The 22,970-nt window shown below is 36.4% G+C and overlaps 1 protein-coding gene across 2 annotated transcripts in view; it reads right to left on the bottom strand.

Annotated features, from left to right (window-relative positions):
- The window catches only part of PLOD2 (procollagen-lysine,2-oxoglutarate 5-dioxygenase 2), a 97,075-nt gene that overhangs the window by 33,936 nt on the left and 40,169 nt on the right, over positions 1-22,970 (bottom strand). For both annotated transcript variants that reach the window (XM_019716707.2, XM_019716706.2), the window contains exons 3-7: positions 21,211-21,347; positions 10,979-11,142; positions 7,142-7,254; positions 5,176-5,239; positions 3,883-3,980 (exon numbers count right to left, since the gene is read on the bottom strand). In XM_019716707.2, coding sequence (XP_019572266.2) covers positions 3,883-3,980; positions 5,176-5,239; positions 7,142-7,254; positions 10,979-11,142; positions 21,211-21,347 — 576 coding nt within the window. The remainder of the gene's footprint in view (positions 1-3,882; positions 3,981-5,175; positions 5,240-7,141; positions 7,255-10,978; positions 11,143-21,210; positions 21,348-22,970) is intronic.

The raw sequence follows: 22,970 nt of genomic DNA, 5'->3' as shown, positions 1-22,970 counted from the left end.
ACCCACAAAGAGCTAAATTGTCAGGACCAAGCTCCCTCTTTAACGACATTTAAATTTGATTAAAATATTATATTACCAAAAAGGAACAGCATACTATTTAGTTATAGGAGATGCCTGCTTTTACAAGCCCTTGCCTGCCCAGTGGACACCAAGGTGTCAGACTGCTGAAAGAGAAACTACAAACACACACACACACACACACTGTAAAGAGCATCACAGACAAAATCTGTCCATTTATTAAACTTGCCTAGGGACAGCTATGGTAACCCACAGCAATTTTATGACTTTTTTGTCCTGTCAGAAAAAAAATCCATCTTACCACTCCCAAGAATAATGCTAGATCATTACATTGTTTACACTCTAACATTCAAATTCCATGTATTGAAAGGCTAATATAGCCTACACATTTGGACCCTGGGGAAACAAAAAGTGAACAGGATAGGTATGATTTCTGTAATTCCTAGGCTAAAGACCCAGTAAGTAAGAAAGACCAAAAACTAGGTAAATCGTATCCCTTTCCAGTGTGTGGTATGTACTGTGATGGACGAAGTTCAAGATATTATGAAGTACTTCAGTATGGCAGGAGCTGAGGAAGAGAATGAGTGAGTATGAGAAAGGTGTGTGTATATATTTGTAGTGTCAGGAATTGGGGAGCAGATGGGATGGTAGACGGGTGACCACTAAAGCAGGAACAAAATGTAAAAAGAGCCTTATAAGACAAGTTGAGAATTTGGAACTTCGTACCTATAATATATCCACGGAGGGCATTACACAGGTGAGTAACGTGACTGAGTTTCTGCTTCAGCAGAATACTCTAGTTCCAGGCTACTGGTGGGTGATTGCTTCTGGTGGGAGGCTGCAGGTGGCCTGACCTAAGGAAGTTGCTACTGGCACTGAGCAAGTTAGATAAACCACCCTACACAGCAGTTAGGATAGCTCTTGGACTGGGAATGGGAAGCAACGAGAGCCAAGATAAGACCCAGGTTCTGGTTAACCAACCGGATGAAAGAAGAGGCAGAGCTGAAGGTCTTGAGCTCTGGTCTTACCTGACACACAGTAAATCTACCAACTGGATATTCAGACCTGGAGCTCAGGAAAGTAGAGCAGTTTGAGCAAGGATTTCAAAATCACCAGATTAAGAGAGGATTTGCTGATGTTCCCAGGAATGAAGCAAATTACCCAAGAATGTGTGTAGAAGAGATACCTCCTCTTCTGGATACTTAGCTAAAACAGTACAGGAAGAGGATCACCCCCTTGACCTCCAACCCGCCCCCCCCACAAAGTGTTAACATTTTTTAATGCATATTTTAAAAAAAGAAAGAGACTGAAGAGGAAAAACCAGAAAACTAGTAGATAAACCAGTAGAGAATCATGAAAACAAAGGGAAAGAGTATTTCAAGTAGGACCAAATAGGATCAACATTATCAAAAGTTATCTTTGGGTGAAGTAAAATGAGGGCTGACGAGTGTTTACTAGTCAACAGGATGTCACAACAGACCGTGAGGAGCATTTCCTCCTGGTGCAGTAGGATGGGAATAACGGTGGCAGTGAGTTGTCTCTAAAGAGTATGGCTGTGAAGAGAGAAAACAGACAGGCAGCTGGCAGGCAGTGTGGTTTAAGGACCACGTTTTAGTTTGTGTTGGCTCAGTTTGTTTTCTTTAGAGATGGAAAAGACTTGGGGGTCTTTAAAATGCTGATGAGAAGGAGAGAACAGAACTGGGAAAACTGATACAAGATAGAGAAAGAAGAGCACATGAGAAGACTGCTTTGTAGGAGGACTGGAAAGGGATGAGAAGCAAGGTGGAAAGACAACTACGAGAGAAGGGAGATGTACTTCTTCCATTTTGATTTTGGAGAAGCTGCCAGTGTGGGTTTTCCCTTGAACTTCTCCCCATGCATATGCTTTTATTGGAATTCAGATTACTCACTTCTCTGGCATAACAGACCACATCTCCCCATCTTCTCTTCCCACAATGCAAATCTATCTGTTAATCTCTTTTCTAGATACTTATGAGTAAACCAGCCAACTCAACATCTCAGAACATTGTTTTAAGCATATGGGTACACACGTACACACACACACATGCTCTGACAATTAAGTTCACGAACTTGTTGCAACGATGTTGCTAACCTTTTTTGATATCAGAGGGATTATTCATTATGAATTTGTACCAGCTGGACAAAGAGTCAACCAACTTTACTATTTGGAAGTGCTGAAAAGGCTGTGTGAAAATGTTAGACGACCTGAATTTTTTGCCAACAATTCATGGCTCTTGCATCACGACAATGCACCAGCTCACACGGCACTGTCTGGGAGGGAGTTTTTAGCCAGTAAACAAATAACTGTATTGGAACACCCTCCCTACTCACCTGATCTGGCCCCCAATGACTTCTTTCTTTACCCAAAGGAAAAAAAAATATTGAAAGGAAGACATTTTGATGACATTCAGGATATGAAGGGTAATACGATGACAGCTCTGATGGCCATTCCAGAAAAAGAGTTCCAAATTGCTTTGAAGGGTAGACTAGGGGCTGGTATCAGTGCATAGCTTCCCAAGGGGAGTACTCTGAAGGTGACAGTGGTGATATTCAGCAATGAGGGATGAGTTCACAAATTTAATTGTGAACCTCGCGCGCGTGTGTGAGAGAGAGAGAGAGAGATGCAGGGTCTCAGCTCACGCTCCCCACATAAGAATGCAGGATATTTCGAAGCCAAAAAGGAACACCTACGGAGTCATGGATGGGGGGTTCATACCACTATAGTCTCGCTGGAGGCTGGGTTGGAGATACAGGTAGCAGGCTCCACACAATGCACAATCCGCTGTCCTGCTTCTCTGCCAACCAACCCACCAATGTAGCCACGGTAGTTATATCAGTGGCCAATGGCTAACCAGTAACACCTGATGGCCAACTAGTCACAGCTAACGGCCATCTACTACCCGAGCCAGCACCTTTCCATGTGAGGTTTGAGAGCCTGGAAACTGCTCTCTGGGACTCTGTCCCCACAGGGTATATAGATACACATACACACACACACACACACACACACACACACATATATACATACACAAGTATATTTCATGTTCCATTTTAATTGGATACCAGCAATACAAACTTTAAAAACTTATCTATAAATCTGAAGTCAATTAATAGTTTCAGCAAGCTCAAATATATGTATTTGAAAAGCATCCAAAATTTCATTAGTCAAATTATGTTTGTCAATTATAACCCAGGCAGAAAATAAGTGCAAGAGGAAGCTTTCTGGCCATATAGTTACACTTCAATCTGAGTTGAGCTGTTAATTTAGAAAATGATGACTCAGGTGAAACAAATGATCCCTTAATGACCTCAAAAATTCCTATTCAGAGAGGATACCCTATACCAGGGGTGTCCAAACTTTTTTCAACGTTTTTCACCAAGGGCCATATGCGGTAAAATACACAAACAGCCAGGCCACTCACTCAAGGTGAAGTACGTATTGCCTCACCTGGTTTATTTAAGTAAACTAAATATATTTTTGGAATTTGCTGCGAGCCAATTAACAATGGATCGCGGGCCACAGTTGGCCCGCGGGCCGCAGTTTGAACACCCCTGCCCTATACAAAGAAAATGTGGCTTAGTCTCAAGTCAGCTGTTATTATTAAACACTAAAGTGAAATGTGTTACAAATAGAATAAATGGTCTTCACTCTGCTAATGAAAAATCATCAGTTTGATTAATCCTAATGAAACCAAACATACTGTGTAAGAGATGAAGCCAGTCAATTGTTGGCACCAAGATAAAGTTGCTTAAAGACATTTTTAAAAAAGAAGATATTCTACATGTTATACAATAGACTATCTCCAAGAAATAAGAAAATAGGCAAAGGTCACTGTGACTTACCTTGGTGGGCCCATTTCCATTAATTGCCACCGGTAATGTTTCATAAAACACATTCTTGGCTCTGGCTTTGCCATTTTCAAATTTCAAAACAACTTCATCTGAGTTAAAGGAAAAAACAGATTTTAGTAATTTAAAATGTGAGTGTGCATTCATATATATATATATATATATATATATATGCATACATCGATTGATCTGTCTTGTTAGGAATTTCTCATGTGTGCTACTCTATGTGCTACAACCCTTTTAGACACTTTGTGTACTCCCAGACAGCAGAAACTGAAACAAAGGACAACACTACACAGATACAGATACTAAGCCGCCGAGGTGTGTCTGGCAGAAGGAAGCCATCTGCAATCCTGCCTCTGCCTCTTGATAGTGAAGTGATCCTAGACAAGTCAGATTATTGTCTCGATGTATTCATTTGTAAAATGGGATCCCTGCCTGCCTTTTAAGGATATTATGAGGATAATTAGAATATATGTATGGCAAATAGAACACTGCCAGGCATAATAAGCAAGATTTCTACAATTGGCCACCACTGATACTATTTCCTGTTCTTGAAAATCAGGCCTAACGCAAAGTCCAGGAACACCCAAGTCAGCTGGAAGCAGAAACTGTTTTGTTTGTTGTTTTTTTGTTTTCACATTTCCTGAGTACTCCAAACTAAACGCTGTCAATTCTGAGAATCCTGTTACTGTATGAACTGCCTTGAAGAACTGTATTGAATTGCAGTGTATTTTTAATTTTGAAAGTGTAATGCATTAATGAATTCATGTATTTTGATTCTTAATGTATTGATTAACTTTAATGTATTAATGTATTTTATCAAGATACATGTCTATTTAGGAAAATGCACACAGGCACACACACGTTCACGCAAACTCATGCCACAAACACACATTCCACAGTGTACATACGTAGTTACCAGCACCTTTCTGCTCAGTTAAAACACTCTGATATTCTACGTTTCTCAGCGATTCACAATACAGAGAACTTACAATGAAAAATGTAAAATCATAAGGTGCAATTAATTTAAAAATACATCTACAGTCCCCAGATGGTGAGATACTAAATTCCAAGTTACCACCGGCCAGAGACTTATTTTTTTTGCACTGGTCTTAGGAAATGATTTTAACTGAATATATTTAACTATATCAAGCTAAGCTCAAATCCAATATTTTTCAAAAGTTCCAATAACCTTAGCCCCAAAATGGATATAACAAAGGACAGACAGTTGAAAGACAGGTGTCCATTTGTATACATGAACAATCCAGTATTTAGGAAGCATACCTACAGCTCCATTTAAGGCCTGGAAAATTTTGCATCTGTGATCCAACGTGATGTTAATAGCTTCCTAAAACAAGAAAAGCGATAGTATTGAACATGAGAACAAAAACAGTAAACAATACATATTAGTATACTTTGTTCTCTTGGGGAATTTAAAGATCCTGTCTGTAAATTATTCCATTAATATTCTTCAGAAAGACAGAAAGATTTAATTTCACAGTTGATTAAATTGGAGGATAAAGGGTATGGGAAAGTATCCATACTGTTCATTTGGAAATATCCAAATATTTCCACTCTCCAAGTTCTGACTAAGTTTGACCATTGAATCGTTAGCAGAGGTAAAATGAATCTCCGGCAATGTGTGCGCCTTCTCTCTGGCACAGGAACCAGCAAGAAGTGAGATGGCTGCTCCATCAGCCAGGATCCCCAATGGGCTACAACAAGTAGAAAGCCCTGCTGACCTATAATGGACATGCCACCAGAGAAGTAAACCTCTGCTCGGTTAAACTGTTGAGGCTGGGGGTTATTATTCCAGCATAACTGCAGGACTGCTATTAATAGGTTGGTAATTAGTTGACCTGATCATAAAGACTAATCTGCTTGACAAACCTTAGGATTCTCAATGCACCAGCTTTTCAGCTCCATTGCTCTGTCACAATGATATCTCTAAACTTGTCTTTTCATACCATTATGGATTAAATGTTTGTGTCCCTCAAACTTCATATGTTGAATCCCTAACGCCCAGTGTGATGGTATTTGTAATTGGGGCTACTGGAAGGCAATGAAGGTTAAATTCAGGTAATGGGATAGTTGCCCTCATAAGAAAAAATATCAGGGAGCTCTCTCTCCCTCTCTCTCCACCCCCATCCCCACCATGTGATGACACAACAAAAAGGCAGCCATCTCCAAGCCAGGAAGAGTGCTCTCACCAGAAACTGACCATACTGGCAACCTGATCTCAGACTTCTAGACTCCAGAACTGTAAGAAAATAAATTTCTGTCATTTAAGCCACCCAGTCTCTGGTATTTTGTTGTGGCAATCCAAGCAGGCTAAGACACATGCTAACCAGGTAAAACGTTATGCTTAGAGAGAAACTTAAACAGGATTTATACAACTTAAAATATCACAAACCTAGCAGTGAGATTTCACAGGGAGCATCCTAGTGCAAAGACTAAAAGCCCTAGAACAAAGACTAAAGAAGACTCAAAGCCCTTCCACAGCTGAATCACAGTAAGAAAAGATAAGCATCAGACGCTTCTCCTCCAGGCGAGACACCAAGTCCTCAGGCTCGCCATGCCAGGCTCACAAGAGGGAAAGTAAAAAACAAAGATGAAGAAAAATAAACATTTGAAGAATAAAGTTTCTTAAGTATTAAGTGTCTAATGAAAATATTTAGATGACTGAAGTATTTATCTAAGAAACAAAAACAGTTATAGTTGCAAGCTCACTGTAAAATGTACTTTAAAAAGAACTTGTTTCCTAATGACAGCACCCACAATGCAGTAAATTTTAGAACTGTATCGGTTCTAAATAGTAAATTTATGAAACATTAACTTATATTAGGTAAATATATTAAAAATATTCTCAAATTAGAGAACTTTGGTTTTATTTTTCTCCAAAGTTCCATTTAACTCAATCTCAGGAATGTTTTCTCTAGAGACTATGGAAGACTGCTACTGTCCCCAACAATACCCCCCTTAATTACAGAACTCAGATTTCTGAGTTCTATAAATATGCTTGAAATAAAGGACAAAATTTCCTTTGCATATTTTGTGTAGCCACGTAAATACATTCCGGACAAAGAAAAGTACAAGAAAGTATTTTGCGAGAAAGAGAGCTGACAAAACTGAGCTGGGCACTTATTTACTATTCTGCCTGTTAACTGTCCAGTATGTGGATGCAATGGCTGGAGCTCCAGTAGCCATCTTGGACAAGGAGGTTATATTGAAAATGGGAGCCATTACATACCCTCTTCAGTGGATCGATGTAAATTTTAGTATAAAAGGGCTGATCATCATCATTATCCTGTAGATGCCACTGTTGAACCATACGATTGACATATGGCGCATAACCAATAAATCCTGCAATACAACAGAGAAAGAATTTAGCATTCAAAGATCAAAACTCACCTCTCCCGTGTTTCCCTGAAAATAAGACGGGGTTTTATATTAAGTTTTGCTCCAAAAGATGCATTAGGGCTTATGTTCAGGGGATGTCACCCTGAAAAAGCATGCTAGGGCTTATTTTCTGGTTAGGTTTTATTTTGGGGGAAACATGGTATATTAATCCCTTTGTCCTCTTACACAGTTATAAAGCCATTAGGTGTAATCCTTGGGCTGGAACTTCACAGCTCATCATGAGAGAATATGAGTTATTGACAGTCCTTTGTTTTATATATAAATTATAATAGAATTGAGTTTTACTACCAGTTACAAATCACAGACTCTTTTTGAATAAACACAGTCCCAAAATTAATCAATACAAGAGGGGGAACTAATGTTTTCCAAGGCTCCTAAGGGAAAAAGAGTTTAGGAAAGGAACAGAATAAGACAGATTTTCTTTCTAGCCTTCTAAAATGCTCTTCTTGGATCCTTTATAGAGGATTCTCTGTTTCTGAAATAAGAAAATCTCTACTACGGTAGTTTTAATGTCAGTGCCAGAGATGCTAACGCAATCAAAGGAATGTTGGAATTGTCACTGACTGCAAATATCCCAAAGAAATTTTGTACCTAGGACATTTGGGGATGTTTTTCTTTACTTGAACTAGTCATTACTGTACTTGCTAAACCATTCTCCGGCTGGGTTTCGTGTGTCATAGTCTGGAGAAAGGAAGTCTAAAATTGGATCGTTCCCCTTGGCCTTGGAGCATAAGCATTAAACTCGCCAATAACAGTTGTCTGTAAAAGACAGACAACAGGATCACTTTTCCCTCGTTTGAGTCTTCCTCTGAGTTTCAGAAATGCTGCCAAGCTGCAATGTTTCATTGACATGCAATACTTTTTAAAAGGGACCGATTTTACTCCTGAGAATTGAAAGGAAACCTAATTTTTTACCCTCAAAATTAAAATTGCCTCTTAAGAATAAAAGAATTAAAAGAAATAGGTCCAGAAATATTTTTTACCTAGTGAAAACAAAACAAAATAAAAACATGGCTAAACCAATCACTGGTTACTCATTTTTGTTATTTTTACTAAATAAAAATAAAAAAATCCAAAAACACTGAAAAATAATGCAATTTTTAATCCCAAAACTATTCTTCTGTGATGAAAAATATATGCAAGCAGACCATGACATTTTCAATGGTTTATATTACTGGTTTTCAGAAATTATGTAACCTTATCTTTTTCATAAGTCCCAAACTTCCTTAAAAACTTACAAGGAATTACAGTTGACCCTTGAACAACACGGGTTTGAACTACTTGGATCTACTTAGATGTGGATTTTTTTCAATAAATATGCAGACAGCCTGCATATTCCTGGATTTCCTATCCTTGGATTCAGCCAGCTGCAGATCAAAAACAGTATTTTCCATCCAAAGCTGGGAATCCATGAATGTGTAGGGCCAACTGTATACATTCTTTTATGCCATTTTATATAAGGCACTTGAGCATCTGCAGATTTTACTATCTGTCGGGAGTCCTGGAACCAATTCCCCTCGGATACCAAGGGACTACTATGTTTTGGGGGAGTCAAAAGTTCTATGTGAATTTTTGACTGGGCGATGGGGGGTGGTCCAGTGCCCTTAACTCTGCATTGTTGTAGGGTCAACTGTACATTCATTTTCATAGTATATGACATATATATATATTTTATGATTTATATTTTCTATTAAACTGCCATATTATTTCAAACTAATAAAATTTCTAATATTCTGAAATTTTCCTCAGAAGGAAATACGTTCACACTCCATGGTATTTTTTAAATGAAATGATATACCTAGAAATGAAACTCATGTGCCTTAAATAGCTTTCAATATATCATTCATGAAATTACATAAACTTTTATCGAATGTATTTAGATTTTCTACTATCTCTTTAATTATTTTGATGACAGAAAGCATAAGGAATATGTTTTGATGTCCTTGTATGACCTCTTTCCCACTTAAAAACACCTTTTCCTTAATTAAACTTGCTTACAAAGGTATTCACTTGGCAGTTTTTTGCTGTTTCCACAGTACTGTGCATCTATATGTAATTAAATTCCTATGTAGATATATCACTATCTAGATGAATTTACATATGATATTTCACTATGTATATTATGTTTGGAAAAATTAATAAATATAAAATAAAGCATCCCAGAGTTCCATAGCTAAATGGTTTTAAACTACGTAGGACTTAGGAAAGTTAAAAGGTAACCATACTGAGGACCTGACAGTTTAGAGGTTTGGAGGTAGAAACAGCACCAATTTATACAATTCAAGCATTCAGATGGAGAAGTCAAAAGTGGGAAGTCCTCTTAGGGAGAGGCTTTGTCAGTGTATGAGCTAGAAATCTAAGAGAGAAAGACTGCTAAGACCATGAGGACAGAGTGACCAATAGGCAAACCCTAGGTTCTGACTTGAATACAAAAGTAAAATCCAAAGGTCTCAATAGATTCGGAGAAAAGAAAATGGTCGAGATCCCCAAAACCATGAACTGTAGTTGTATTGAGATGGAGAGAAAAAGTGAGCTGAAACTAAACAGCATAAACTGGAATTTAAGGTTTTAGAAGTGTAATATTTATATGGGCTGAAAACATTCCAAGGTACAACTGTAAGAATGGGTTACTGAAATAAAAAGTACAGATGAATAGAGCTGAAATTGAGGTATCTCAGAGAAAGCAAATTACTTGCTAAAGGTTTCATTTCTGTAAGTGGCCTAGCAAAGCCTGGAATTCAGACATATACTATCTCAAGCAGCACTTATTTAAACTAGACTGAATAGCAACAGTTAGATAGATACAGGTATAGGTATAGGTATAGGTACAGGTATATGTACATAGACATGGATATAGATACAGATATAGATATGTAAATCACCCCTAAAAATCTGTTCTCCCAATGTGGCTTGCAATTTCCAAGTTGGCAAAGAGCCAACTTTCTCTAACATGTCCCCTGTCTTATTTAGTTATAGTTTCTGGATATACATTTAACTGCAGTCTAAGTAAAACATTTTGTAGTCATACTGTCCAAAGTCAAATTTTAGTTTAGTTTTTGAAAGGAGGGTGGGAAATGTGATAATTTGTTCCTTTAATTCATGGTGGCATAGCTAATGCAGCATTTTAAGTATATCCAGACACTCAATGTTGAATCTTTTTGAGTAGTGATTTCAAGACAAATCACTCATTTACTACAATATATTTAAAATACAGATAAAATTAAATAATGGTTATTTTTTAAAGCTATATGATTGTAGCTTGCACTTTCTTCTAAGTAAGAGAATTTACTAAACGCATTGTCCTACAGCCAGAAAATTCTCAATGACACTATAATCAGAAGACCCAGATCCACGTTGTTTTTCCGTTAACAACTGAATGTCTGTAGGAAAAGTCACTTAAATTAGAGGAACATGGGTTTTCTCTTATAATTTGGAAATAATAAAAGAATAAAAGTGTTGTTAGGAACATCATATGATATGTGGGAAAAGGCTTTGTCAACTATAAAATACACTGTGGATTTTAAACCGATGTAATTTTTCTATAGTAATAAGATAATGGTTATTTAAAACTTCGTGTCTATAGTTACATATTTCAAAGAAAACAGGTTGTTTCATCAATATTTATAACCTACTATGACTTACACTACACTTTCTGCCAGGATCTTACCTCCTGAATTCAGGTAGCGTTTCCCAATGTGCACAACAGGATACTTGTCGGCTAGTCTTTTATCTGGCCACAGAATTCCATCTGCTGCAAAGACCACTTTGTGGTTTGACTTTTGGAACTTTTTTAGAACTTCCTCTGGACCACCAGCAAATATGACATCAAAGCTGTTTAGTAAGGGGGAAACAAGTTTTCAAATACACTTCTCAGAATTTAGGCACAGAAACCAAGAAACAGTTTCTAATAAAAATCAGAATTTACAATCCAACACAAGATTAATACCAACTATCTATAGACTATACCAAACAATTTTCCCTCAGCTTAAATTATATGGATTGTATTAAATTATTAGTGTTTGCATTACATTGGCAAATGAGATCCAAATACAAGACAGCTTTCTTTAGTATTAGTCTTAATATTTTTTTAATAATCACTTATTCTCCAAAATCAAAATTCTAACACAGTATTAAATGTTAAACGTTAAAAAGTCAGTAACTTGCTATCTAACTTAATATAGATACAATCATTTACAGAAGCTACCACTGTAACTGCCTAATGTTTAGTTTAATTCGTACCCATCCATTATTTCTGAAAATTTCCTTATCTTGAAAAAAAGTGTCCAACTACTAAATGTCATCACTATTTATATATTAAATTTATATTTTAATCACTAGTTAGCCTGTAATCCTAAAATAAAGTGTACAGATAAGCACATCTTTTAAAAGCTCAATAAATTTGAAAAAAAAAATGTAAAAATTGACACCATGATTTAATGTCTATAGTTTTTCGGAGACTTTATTCCTCATAGTCTATTCACAGAACACAATGACTTAACAAAATGTGAAATATAAAAGCCACTACCTAATAGCATGTGTTTCCACTCTGCAATGTGTTCTCTATTCTTGCTACAACCACAGAGTCTTTTGCATCATCATCATCATTATTATTATTATTTATTATATCAGAACACTTCAAGGCCATAGGATTCCAAAAACGATGATTTAATGACTTAACATCCCAGGTAAGAAACAGTAAGAGCACACCAATGCTCCTGCAACCAGCACCAGGTCTTCCTCCAGTCAGAAGTTGGGAAGCACTGCTGCGCCACCTGGACAGAAGAGTACGGAGGCTGCGCCACCTGACTTTCTCAGCCAGACCTGCTCTCGAGGGGCTTATTACATACGCTAGGACAGTAGTAATGCATCAGGCAACATTTACTAACTTTCCCTATATGAATTATTTTATCAAAATAAAATATACTATTGCTCATCTCTATAAAAGCAGGAACCCAATGAAATTGTTTAATTACTTTAGCAAGAACAGTGTAAGTTTACACTTGTGGCAGAGATGCTAACTGTCCCCTCCCGCAACCCATATATATTCCCATGCCTTTATTTTCATAACAGAATCTCCCGTGTTAAATGAGCACATGTCCATCCTGCCAAAGACTACTGCGAAGCTAGATATGGCCACATGACAAAGTCTGTCCAATGAAATGTGAGTGGACAGTCTGTCATCTCCAGGTCCTGTGCTTTGGTCTGCCCTCTGCTTCCTCTCTGTCTCCCTTTCTCCTTTTTGGTGAAACAGACCTTACAAGTAAAACACAATTGACATATATACCCTCACCATATAGTCTACTTCTGAATCTTGAGAAAAAACAAACGAACAAATGAAGATTCAAATGTTGTTAATGTGCAACTAAATTATGCCTACCTAATTTTGTCGTAAATAGTAAAAATAGGGTCGGGATTGGAGAAAGACTATTTCTTTTCCTTTTAAATTGTCCTAGAGGATTTAAATGCTATCATCTATTTTTATTTCAATTAAAGAAAACTAATAATTCAAAATTATACATATTTTGGTACATAGTTTTTCCTTTATTCCAGCGTCAATAGGCAAGAAACTGTTAATGTTATTAATAACAAAATCATAAAATGACTCAGGGCATACCACATGAAATATGCCAGTTGGGTTTCTAACCCCAGCTCTGCCACTTGCCATCTAAGTAATCTTAGACAACTTAGTTACTTAAAGTCTTTATGCTTCAGTTTCTTTATGTATAAAATGGAGGAGAAAGTAGCATCTATAGCTCATCAAGTTATTGTAAATAAAAATAAAAATTAATAACAATACATGGTACACTAAAACAATTAATAAAGTTAACAAAAATTAATATTATTGTTACTAGAAGAGACTGAAGTAAGGGGGAGAGGCAGGAGGAAAAGTCCCCTTTATGTTTACACCAATCTGTAGTTTAAAATAATTTTATTTTCAGCCAGATACACATGTTTTAAGATAAGTTTTAAAACAGAATAAATTTGATCTGACTAAAACCAACTTTTCCCTGCCTGTTTATATTTTTAAAAAAAATGAATTAATCTGATGTCACAAAATAATTTATATAAATATATCAAGTTTCTGTTTTTCTTATAAATAAGTGCGACTGATTTCCTTAGTATGATAAGTTTCAAATTCTGCCTCCTAAAATAATCCTCTTTTCTAACAAGGATATTTTCCTGAATACTATTAGTTGTTATAATTTTTTTTTTTTATATGAATAAGACCAGTTTTATGGGTAACTGAGCCGTGAGAAGCAAGGCAAACAAACCACACCTTCTGAATCTGAGGCTGCCAGACAAGTTGCAGAGTAACTAACCCCAATGTCTTGTCTGGAGATGGAAAGGCACCTACTATGTCAGAATCATATGACTGGAGACTTGGGCCAAAGTGACTCAGAAATTTTGCAGGTAGCATCACGTATTCAAAGTCATGAATGCACATTTGGAAAGTAAATGTTTTCTGTCTTTAAAACCCTATCAAAGGATACAATATCTGCATAGTGTACCTCAAACTATTAACAGAAGTCAATAGCTTAAAAAAGAGGAGTTGTGGCAACTTTTACTTTTATAATTTAGTATTTCATAAGCATGCATTACCTTTACAACAGAACACAATTATTTCAAAGCAAATTGTGAAGGCAATAATTATCTTCACATAATTCAAATGAGAATTTGATTTCTTAAAAAATGTAAGGTTGCTGAAACATTCCCATTTTATTCCAGTGGCACGTGTTATTTCTGTGTTTGCGGGTAACTATTTTAGAAAATCTCTTTGAACCGACTTAAAACTTTTCAAAAGGAAACACAGCATTTCGACTTAAAATTCCTTTGGACACAAAACCCCATATAGTCAAGTTTCGTTTGTTTTTTTAATGTAAAAAGTTCACAAAAATAACTCTCATAGGAATTCAGTCCATTTAAATAATGAAAATAAACCGTTCCATGGTTTACTGTGATAAATTTTCCTGGGTCCTGCCAAAACCATAAGGTTTCACCTTATGAGGTCATATTGAGTCCTGGACCACGTTTGTCAGTGTTCTGTCTCCTAAGACATAAATGAAACTCCTATCACCATTTGTCCTCTGTGTTCCCCGTTTCTGAGGCACCGTCAACCACACCGTCACCCAAACTGAAAATCTTTCATTCGACCTTACCTCCTACCTTCACTCATCAAATTTTTTACTTAGTCTATTTAGCATTCGATTCCTCTCCACTCCCACTAGAAGACAGTGGACTAGATTAATGCAAAAACCCTACAAGCCTCCATATTACTCATCCCCTCTCCATTTCAAATGAAGACTGACCCTCTCCTGAAAACCATTTTGTGCAGACCAGATCAATGGTTCTCAAATATGGTCTAAAGCAGGAGTTAACAAATATTTACTATCTAGCCTTTTACAGAAATATTTAAGCTTTGAGAGCCACCTGGTCTCTGTCTCAATGACTCAGCCCTGTTGTCGTGGTGCAAAAGCAGCCATAGGCATTACATAAACAAATGGGCATGGCTGTGTCCCTGTAAAACTACACACAAACCAGGCAGTGAGCTGCACAACAGTTTACCTACCCTGGCCTATAAAATAAATAGTCTGAATGACTCAGCCTGACATTAATAACTTTCCATTAAATAGCCTGTTCTGAAGCCAAACTAAATTTTTTGATGTCATCCATGTCTTTACTCATGGTGTTTCCTCTGCTTGGCATGGCATTTCCCAGTCAGGTCCAAACTATTCCCCCGCAAGGCCCATTTCAATGTCACCTCCTCTTCAAATCTCCACTTCATTACTATAAATGGAAAAGATTGTTTCCTTCCTCTTAACTCCCACAGCTCTTTTCCTCTCCCCTTTCATGGAACATTTTATTTTCTGCTTCTCATCATACTGGTAGTGACTGTCTTGTACCAAACTGCGTGTTCTTCTTTCAGACGCCAGATCCATGTCTCCATTCATGTGTGTATTCCTCTACTTTGTACTTGGAAGATGGTCAATAAATACTGGTTGAACAAATGAATGAATAAAGAATGAATGAATCATCCCAAGTCTCCACAAGAAGCAAAAGCTACTGGGTATCCAAAAAGAGGCAACAAGTGTTCCCTAATCCTTTTTATTTGTTCCTCCCCAATCTAACACTTTCTTCATCATCAACGCTATAAATTTAAGCCCAAAGCTATAATTATCCAAATTATTAGAGGCTACTGTTTAAAAGCTAAAGTCTGATGAAATTGAAGCACACAAGTATCAACATACCTTTAATCATATCTTCACCTTAAATACATGTACATATTTCCATAGCTAATTAATACCATAAACCAATACTATGGAACCTCCCCTAAATGCTCCCTCCTAAAGAAAAAACAGTTGAAAATGTCCACCCAGTTGAACTTGCAGAATAAACTGCGATAAAATCACAGTGAAAATGATTACAATTTATTGGAGGAATTTTGGAGGAAGGGGAAGGAATTAGCTTGTATAAAGTAGGTACTTACATTAAAAATGAAATATTCCTGGGAGGATTTTCCTTCAAATGGAATATAATTTTGTTTCCTGAACAGCGAACTCTTACTGGGGCTGGGTAGAGGTAGGAGTCAGTGAGGAAAGGCCTAGATGGAGGGTTATTTTCTCCAGACTATTTTTTGAGAGTGGCCTACGGCTGGAGTGACATCTGCTGAGAGGGCAGCTACAGAGAGAATCGTGGGAAGACATCAAAATGCTCATACGGCTAGTTACCTGTGGGGCCATGAATCATCATCACTGGCTGTTTCTGGATCAGTCTCATTATTTTTTAAATAAACAGTTAATAAATGGTTAACTTGGGGTGGCCGGTTTGCTAAGTGGTTAGAGTGCAGTGCCTATAATACCAGGGTCGCTAGTTCGATTCCCACTTGGACCAGTGAGCTGCACCCTCCACAACTAGACTGAAAACAGTGACTTGACTTGGAGCTAAGCTGTGCCCCCTACCACTAGATTGAAAAAAAAAAAAGACGACATGGAGCTGTTGGGTCCTAGAAAAACACACAGTTCCCCAACAAAAATAAATAAATAAAAATTAAAAACAAATGTTTAACTAATGAAAATCTCCCTTTAGTTTTAAAACAAGAGTTAAATTTAATATCTGCAACATTAGTACTTTAAAATCTGACACATATTTGGTGCACAACTATTCACTGAGTCAATGAATAAAAAAAACACATTATTTTTAATCCCTAGAATTTATTACGTAGCTAGACAATGCCAAATACAGCCTATAGAAATCTATGATAGAAAACTGTATCCAGAGAGCAAGGTTTCTGTACCCCCATCAGTCAGCCCTCCATCTGGCCTCAGCAGCTAGCACCATATTTTGCACTTAACAGATATTTAGTACATGTTTACTCAAACAAACAAAATTCAAGGAGTAAATAATCTGGTTTTGGAAAAACAAAAACAAAAACAAAACAAAACAAAAAAATATATATATACATATATATGTATATGTATACATGTATATGTATACACACACATACCTACACACATAAAACAGGCAAATTAATGTCATACAAGAGTAACATATACCAATATAGATATACATAAACACACAATGCTTCTTTTGCATATAATCTGTTTCTTCCTCATTCCAACATTCCAACTAATATACTCAGTAAATATTAACAACAACATTTGAACAATTTGAAAAAATAAAAGTCACTTATTTCCTATATAATTTCTAAAGGTATTTCACTATTCTGGATAAGCCAGAAGGCAGTGCGATATATTTAAGTGACAGCTAATGACTCAATCTTTCCTTCAAAAAAAAAAAAGGAAAAAAGAAAAAAGCAGTATAGAAACTGAGAACTTTGATGTGTTTTGGTTTTCCTTCATCCTCATATAATGAAATGTTGTCTATCGCTAATGACTACGTTCTTTGTGTCTGCACACTTAAATTGTCATCACTTCCAGGATGGAGGAGTCCATCAAATAAATCTGCCATAGTTTGTTAAAATTAGAGCCACCATACTTGAAAAGCTTTGCTTTCAGAAAATTTTTACTCTGTGTCCTATATAAACTATGTAAGACAATATAAAATTCAGGTATACTGGGTATGTTACCTGAATTATGAGTCATAAAATGTTAATTTCCTAGAAAAAAAATAAGACAGGATTTGGTTACCTCTATAATTGTCATAAGTATACCTATGACAGTAACAAAATCATAAAAATATTTCCACAATTAGCAAATTGTTCCAATAAAGCAATCTCTCACAATTTTCTGAAAAACATGATTCTAAGGAGATTATGTCAACATTCAAGTTTTTGAAAGACACATTTTTTCTTCCAAGTAGATTTCTTCAATTTGGTTGCAGAATTAGTATAATATGAGAATTCCCTGAGGGTATGATATGTGTTTGTCTCTTTTTCTATAGTGGTACGTTTAATGTCTGGATCACAGTTTGTGCTCCAGACTTGTATCTTGAATGTAAAGTGAAAAATCTGCTCACTGATCTCACTTTTTCCACAAAATAATAATTAGCAGCCAAAAGAAACAAACATTGGCTGACATATGACAGATTAGAACCAATAGCATCATTTTCATAGTTTCTAATCTAAATTCAATGTTTTAATAATCTCAATCTTTGAGATTTAGAAAATCTGGATGTTTTCCTGCCTTTAGTAGTTATTCTATTGCTCCAAATGAAAAAAGAAAACAATCTTTAAAAAGTTTCAAAGCATCCACCTTATTTCTCCCTCTTGAAAGATGTTTCTCCCTCTTTTGATGCAATTTACTATTACCTAATATTTACTGATTCTTTGCTATTTACCCTAATGATATGCAAATTAGGTACAGCCTCTCGCTTCACTGTCTGAAATATATAAGAAATTATAATTGAAATAGTGATCAGAAGCTAGCAATATACGATCAAGGTGATAAGGCATATAGGCTAATAGCAAAGATTTGTGTGACTAAGATTACCCCTCAATTTTCAGCCAGTGTTTATTTACTTTGGATCAATCTCCCAGACCAGAGCCACCTAGAAAACTGCTATAATAATGGCTTTATTTTATATTCATTTTAATTCTACATTAACTTTTGTATTATAACATTGACTACCATTCCAGTCTTTTAAGTTGTTTTCCTTACTGTTATCATTAGTTAGCAAGAGCCTATACATTACAAAGTCAATTCCTTTACCTTACTTCAAAGTCATACAGTTAATCACCTTTAAACAAATATTTAAATGAATCAGGAGTTTCTATAAATAATCTAAATAAATCCTTGGGTAGATATTCTCATACAGGAAATCCTCCTTTTGGTGAGGCCAATAACCACCACCGAGTACGTCTTTCAAATATTTCATATACTGGGAGTCGTTCAAAATGGAGCATATCAGCATTCTGATTAATGGCGTTAATATTTAATGCCACCAAAAAATATAAAGGTCTGCTCAGTTCAAATTCACACTCAAATAGTTGCACCAACTTTATTTCTAACTACTTTTCTTTTGAAGAATTTTCTTATGTCTAAAAGAAAAAGAATAAAACAAATAACCAAAGTTTTTATTAGGCATTTATCTGATAGCCAAAAGGATTCCATCACATGATTATTTTAGGATCTGACCTCTGCTGGTTTATATTTTACTGTACTCAGCACAGATATAAGTTTGTAGGAATAAACCTTTAAGTATATAAATCTTTGTATTTTTTTCATATAGTAGTGACCCATGCTTCCAAAAAGCTAATGATTATAGTTGAATTGTCCTTTAAAAAAAAAATCATGTAAGTAATAGGAATTTGTTTATTAAAATTAATACATTCTGAATTCTAGCCTCCACCAGATGTAAGTGTAGTTAGGAGACTGGCAATTTTGTTATAGAATGGGTATCCTATTTCAAACAATTTACAAACAGCCTAATTCATTTCTCCATAATCATCAATTGCATTGATCACTCTGTATACAATAATTTTTTTAAAGGTGTTGCTTAAAAAAATAAATAAGAGGGGGAAAAAGCTCTAACGTGGCACCAATTTTCCATCCCTCTTTTCCTTGTTCACTTTTTCATCATCCGTAGGTTATTCCAAGACACACTAGGTAAGTGATGATGAAGAAAATGTTAATGATTCTTCTTAGACAATGGCTTGGCTGAGATGCACCTGCATGTTTTCAGTTAGCTGGCTGTTCTCTCAGAGGAAGATGTCAGAATTTTTTTCTGTTTGGTTCACTGATATATTCCAAACACTAATAGCACCAGGCACACACATGCCTTCCATTAAAATGTTACTGTCAGGCGGCCAGTTGGCTCAGTGGTTAGAGTGCAGCGCTCATAATACCAACGTCACTGCTTCGATTCCCACATGGGCCAGTGAACTGTGCCCTCCACAACTAGATTGAAAACAACTTGACCTGGAGCTGAGCTACGCCCTCCACAATGAGATTGAAAAAAAAAACAAAAAAAAAAAAACAACTTGACTTGGAGCTGATGGGTCCTGGAAAACCACACTGTTCCCCAATATTCCCCAATTAAAAAAAATTTAATTAAAAAAATTTTTTATTGTAATCTTTTTTATCAAGCTGGGTCTTAAAGTATCACCTAAATAAACAAATGCAATTTCAGTCAGTCTTCAGATATGTCACAGAGTCTCTTTCCTCATTAGAAACAAACTGGCTCATTATTAAACCAGTTTCTTCCAAGGCTAACTCTTAGATGAGGGTGGCAGGAGAGGGAATGGGATAGGAGAGTTAAGGTAGAGCAAAACGAGTTCTTCCTAAAATACAAAAAGAGGCTTGAAAATCTAAAACCGTTACTGGCTTATATGTGGTAAATTTTACAAGGAGACTCTGCCTCAAGGTCAAAATCAAAATATACATGTGGCAAGTTCAAGATGACCAAAATAGTTGTTTGAAATCCACAGTAATTTTAAACCAAAACATAGTCAATATCTCATCCAAACAGTTATAACCTCCTACTTTTTTTCCAAGAATAAACGAATAATAGATTCTGTAGAAAAATTCCCGATACACAAGTTAATACCAGCTATACCACATATCATGTTTCAAGAATAAATAACTATAAGCAGAACTTAATTTTCTTTCCCTAGGAGACACTAGAGAAATTCTAAAGAGGCAGGTACATGGATCCTTTCAAAACTTTTAAGTGTTGATGACACGAGGAATTCATTCTATCTATTTTCATGTCAAAATTTCTCACTTTGTTATTTACACCATTGCATAAAAAGCATTAGTCTTACTTCATCTAGAATAATTTATGATTTGGGATTTTCATATTGAGGGAGAGATATAAATAAACTTTCCTAAGTTAGAGGGGAAAATGCAAGGGTATTTCAAATGAGCAATCAATGACCAAACCATAAAGATAAAAAATGGTAGAGAAAAATGGAAGAAGGTGCCAACAACAAACGATTCATGACAACTTGACATTATTAAAAACACATAAGAAGAAGGTAAAGAAAGACAGTGGACACTCAAAATTAAGTAGGAGTAAAGTAAAGTAGTAAACAAAGAGATTTACACATTGGAAAGGTTTTTCTTAATAAACACATGCTTTCTTCCTTCTCACTGATAACTTTACATGATCTATTTCCTCCTGGTGGACCAGAATCCCGTGAGTTACTCTCCTCAATAGAAAAACTCATCCTGATCTTCACTCCATCTCTAAATCAATATTAAAACATGAATTTCACAAAAACGTTAGTTCGTTTTCTCACTGGTGTTTCTGGCAACTCATGAAATTTGATCATATTACATACCTATGACAGACCATGGTTTTATAATTATAAATAAAATTTACTTTTTAAAACAATGATTCCTTGTGAATAAAATGATTGAATATACAATCTGCACATATGGATTTCAACTCTTAAAAAATAATTTAATAGAAACTGAAAAATCCACAGGTTATTTCTCTTACCATTCAGTAAACAAGACAACCAGATCCTCTTGACTGGCATACTGTTCCATAACTTCTTTCATTAATCTGACTTTTTGGCCCCCTCCAATACTATTAATTCCATCACCACCTCTCCACTCTTCTCCTTGACCAAGGACCTATAAATGAAATCAACATTTCATCCCTGAACAAAATTCAAATGATGACAGTATCACAAAAACTGGAAGTCATCAGCAATTCGCATAGTATTACATAGTAACCACTCTGTAAACGTTTCACTAGATCATGGTACTGGAAAGAAAACAACTTGATCCCTAGGTCAGGTCATAATTCTTCAGTGTTATCCACCCTATGAAATGGCATTTCTCATTTTACTGTTTCAAAAGTAGAGTATAATGGGGAGGGGGGGGCAAAAAGTATTTTTCATATTTTATTTCTACTTGTTCAGATTAAAAGAAAATGAAGAAAGTTTCCATCACACTTTTCAATCTGGCAGGAAATCTGTATGATGAACTCTGAAAGCTCTGGGAGCTCAGTGACTCCTGACCAGCCCTTAAGAAATTTTCCCACTGGACCAAAATGGGTCGGACATTCAGGGAAACACGGAGGACGTCAAGTCAAATATCATCTTCTTTACCTCATCCATCACCCTCAAAAGCTTAACAGTGATTCATCAGTGTGAGACACTGGCTAAGCACAACTAAGCAGGGGACTTGGAGCCGTGCTTGTCACATTGGCCTTGGCCTCCGCAGCTGGCTCCCAAATGTGCGCGTTGACACACCTGGCTGTGAGGGAGCAGGAAGTAGCCCCCTTGCCCTAACACATGTCTTTCATCTTTGTTTCATCAAAACAAAGCCAGGAGTTCCCAAAATCACGGTATATATACTACTGTGTTTCCCCGAAAATAAGACCAAGTCTTATATTAAGGTTTGCTCCAAAAGACACATTACGGCTTATGTTCAGTGGATGTCCTCCTTAAAAATCATGCCAGGGCTTATTTTCCGGTGAGGTCTTATTTTTGGGGAAACATGGTAGGACATTTGTGAAATTAAGGGGGAATAAAATTTAAAATAAACACAAAATAAAAGGATAAAATAATATTATTAGTTCCAATTTTACTTAACATCAAGCCCAATATAAACCTGGTTGGCAAAGCCCAGTGGGCACCCAGCCTCAGCTCTCTAGGTACCACTTCCTCACTACCTATACCGAAGGTTGGAGGAAAACCGTAACCAAGAAAGCTCAAACTACTGTGTGTCTGGATTCCTATCGGGGCTAGCCTAGTACATGGATTCATTTTTGCCCTAAAAGGTGGCCTCCTCTGGTCCTGAGTTTTATCACACTTCATTCCACAAGCCTTCTAGACTTCCCCGATACCACATGATACCGCGTCTAGCCGCATCTGAGACCCTCGCTGTACCGTGCACTATGCTACGCTCCATGTGTAGTTTTGTTCCACTAAATCAGTGTGTCAAACCTGAGTTTGCATCTGATCCCATGGAGGGCTTGTGAAAACACAGACCGCTGCATCCTGCTGCCAGCTTCTGTGACTCAGTAGGTCTGAGGTGGGACCTGAGAATCTTTACTTCTATTTTCCAGACCACAATGATGCTGGTGGTCAGTCTGCACCTGGGCAGCCACTGCATTTCATGATGGGAAGACAGCAGGAGGATCAAAAACTCCTGTCAAACAGGACTGGGGTCCAAGAAGGGGTACTTTATAGCTCCATACCCTGGGGCAAGTTTTCCTCACCCATAAACAAACTAGTATCTACCTTACAG

This window comes from Rhinolophus sinicus, linkage group LG01 (genome assembly GCF_036562045.2).
Source record: "Rhinolophus sinicus isolate RSC01 linkage group LG01, ASM3656204v1, whole genome shotgun sequence".
Taxonomy (NCBI): Eukaryota; Metazoa; Chordata; class Mammalia; order Chiroptera; family Rhinolophidae; genus Rhinolophus; species Rhinolophus sinicus.
This window is presented reverse-complemented; position numbering and strand designations above follow the sequence as displayed.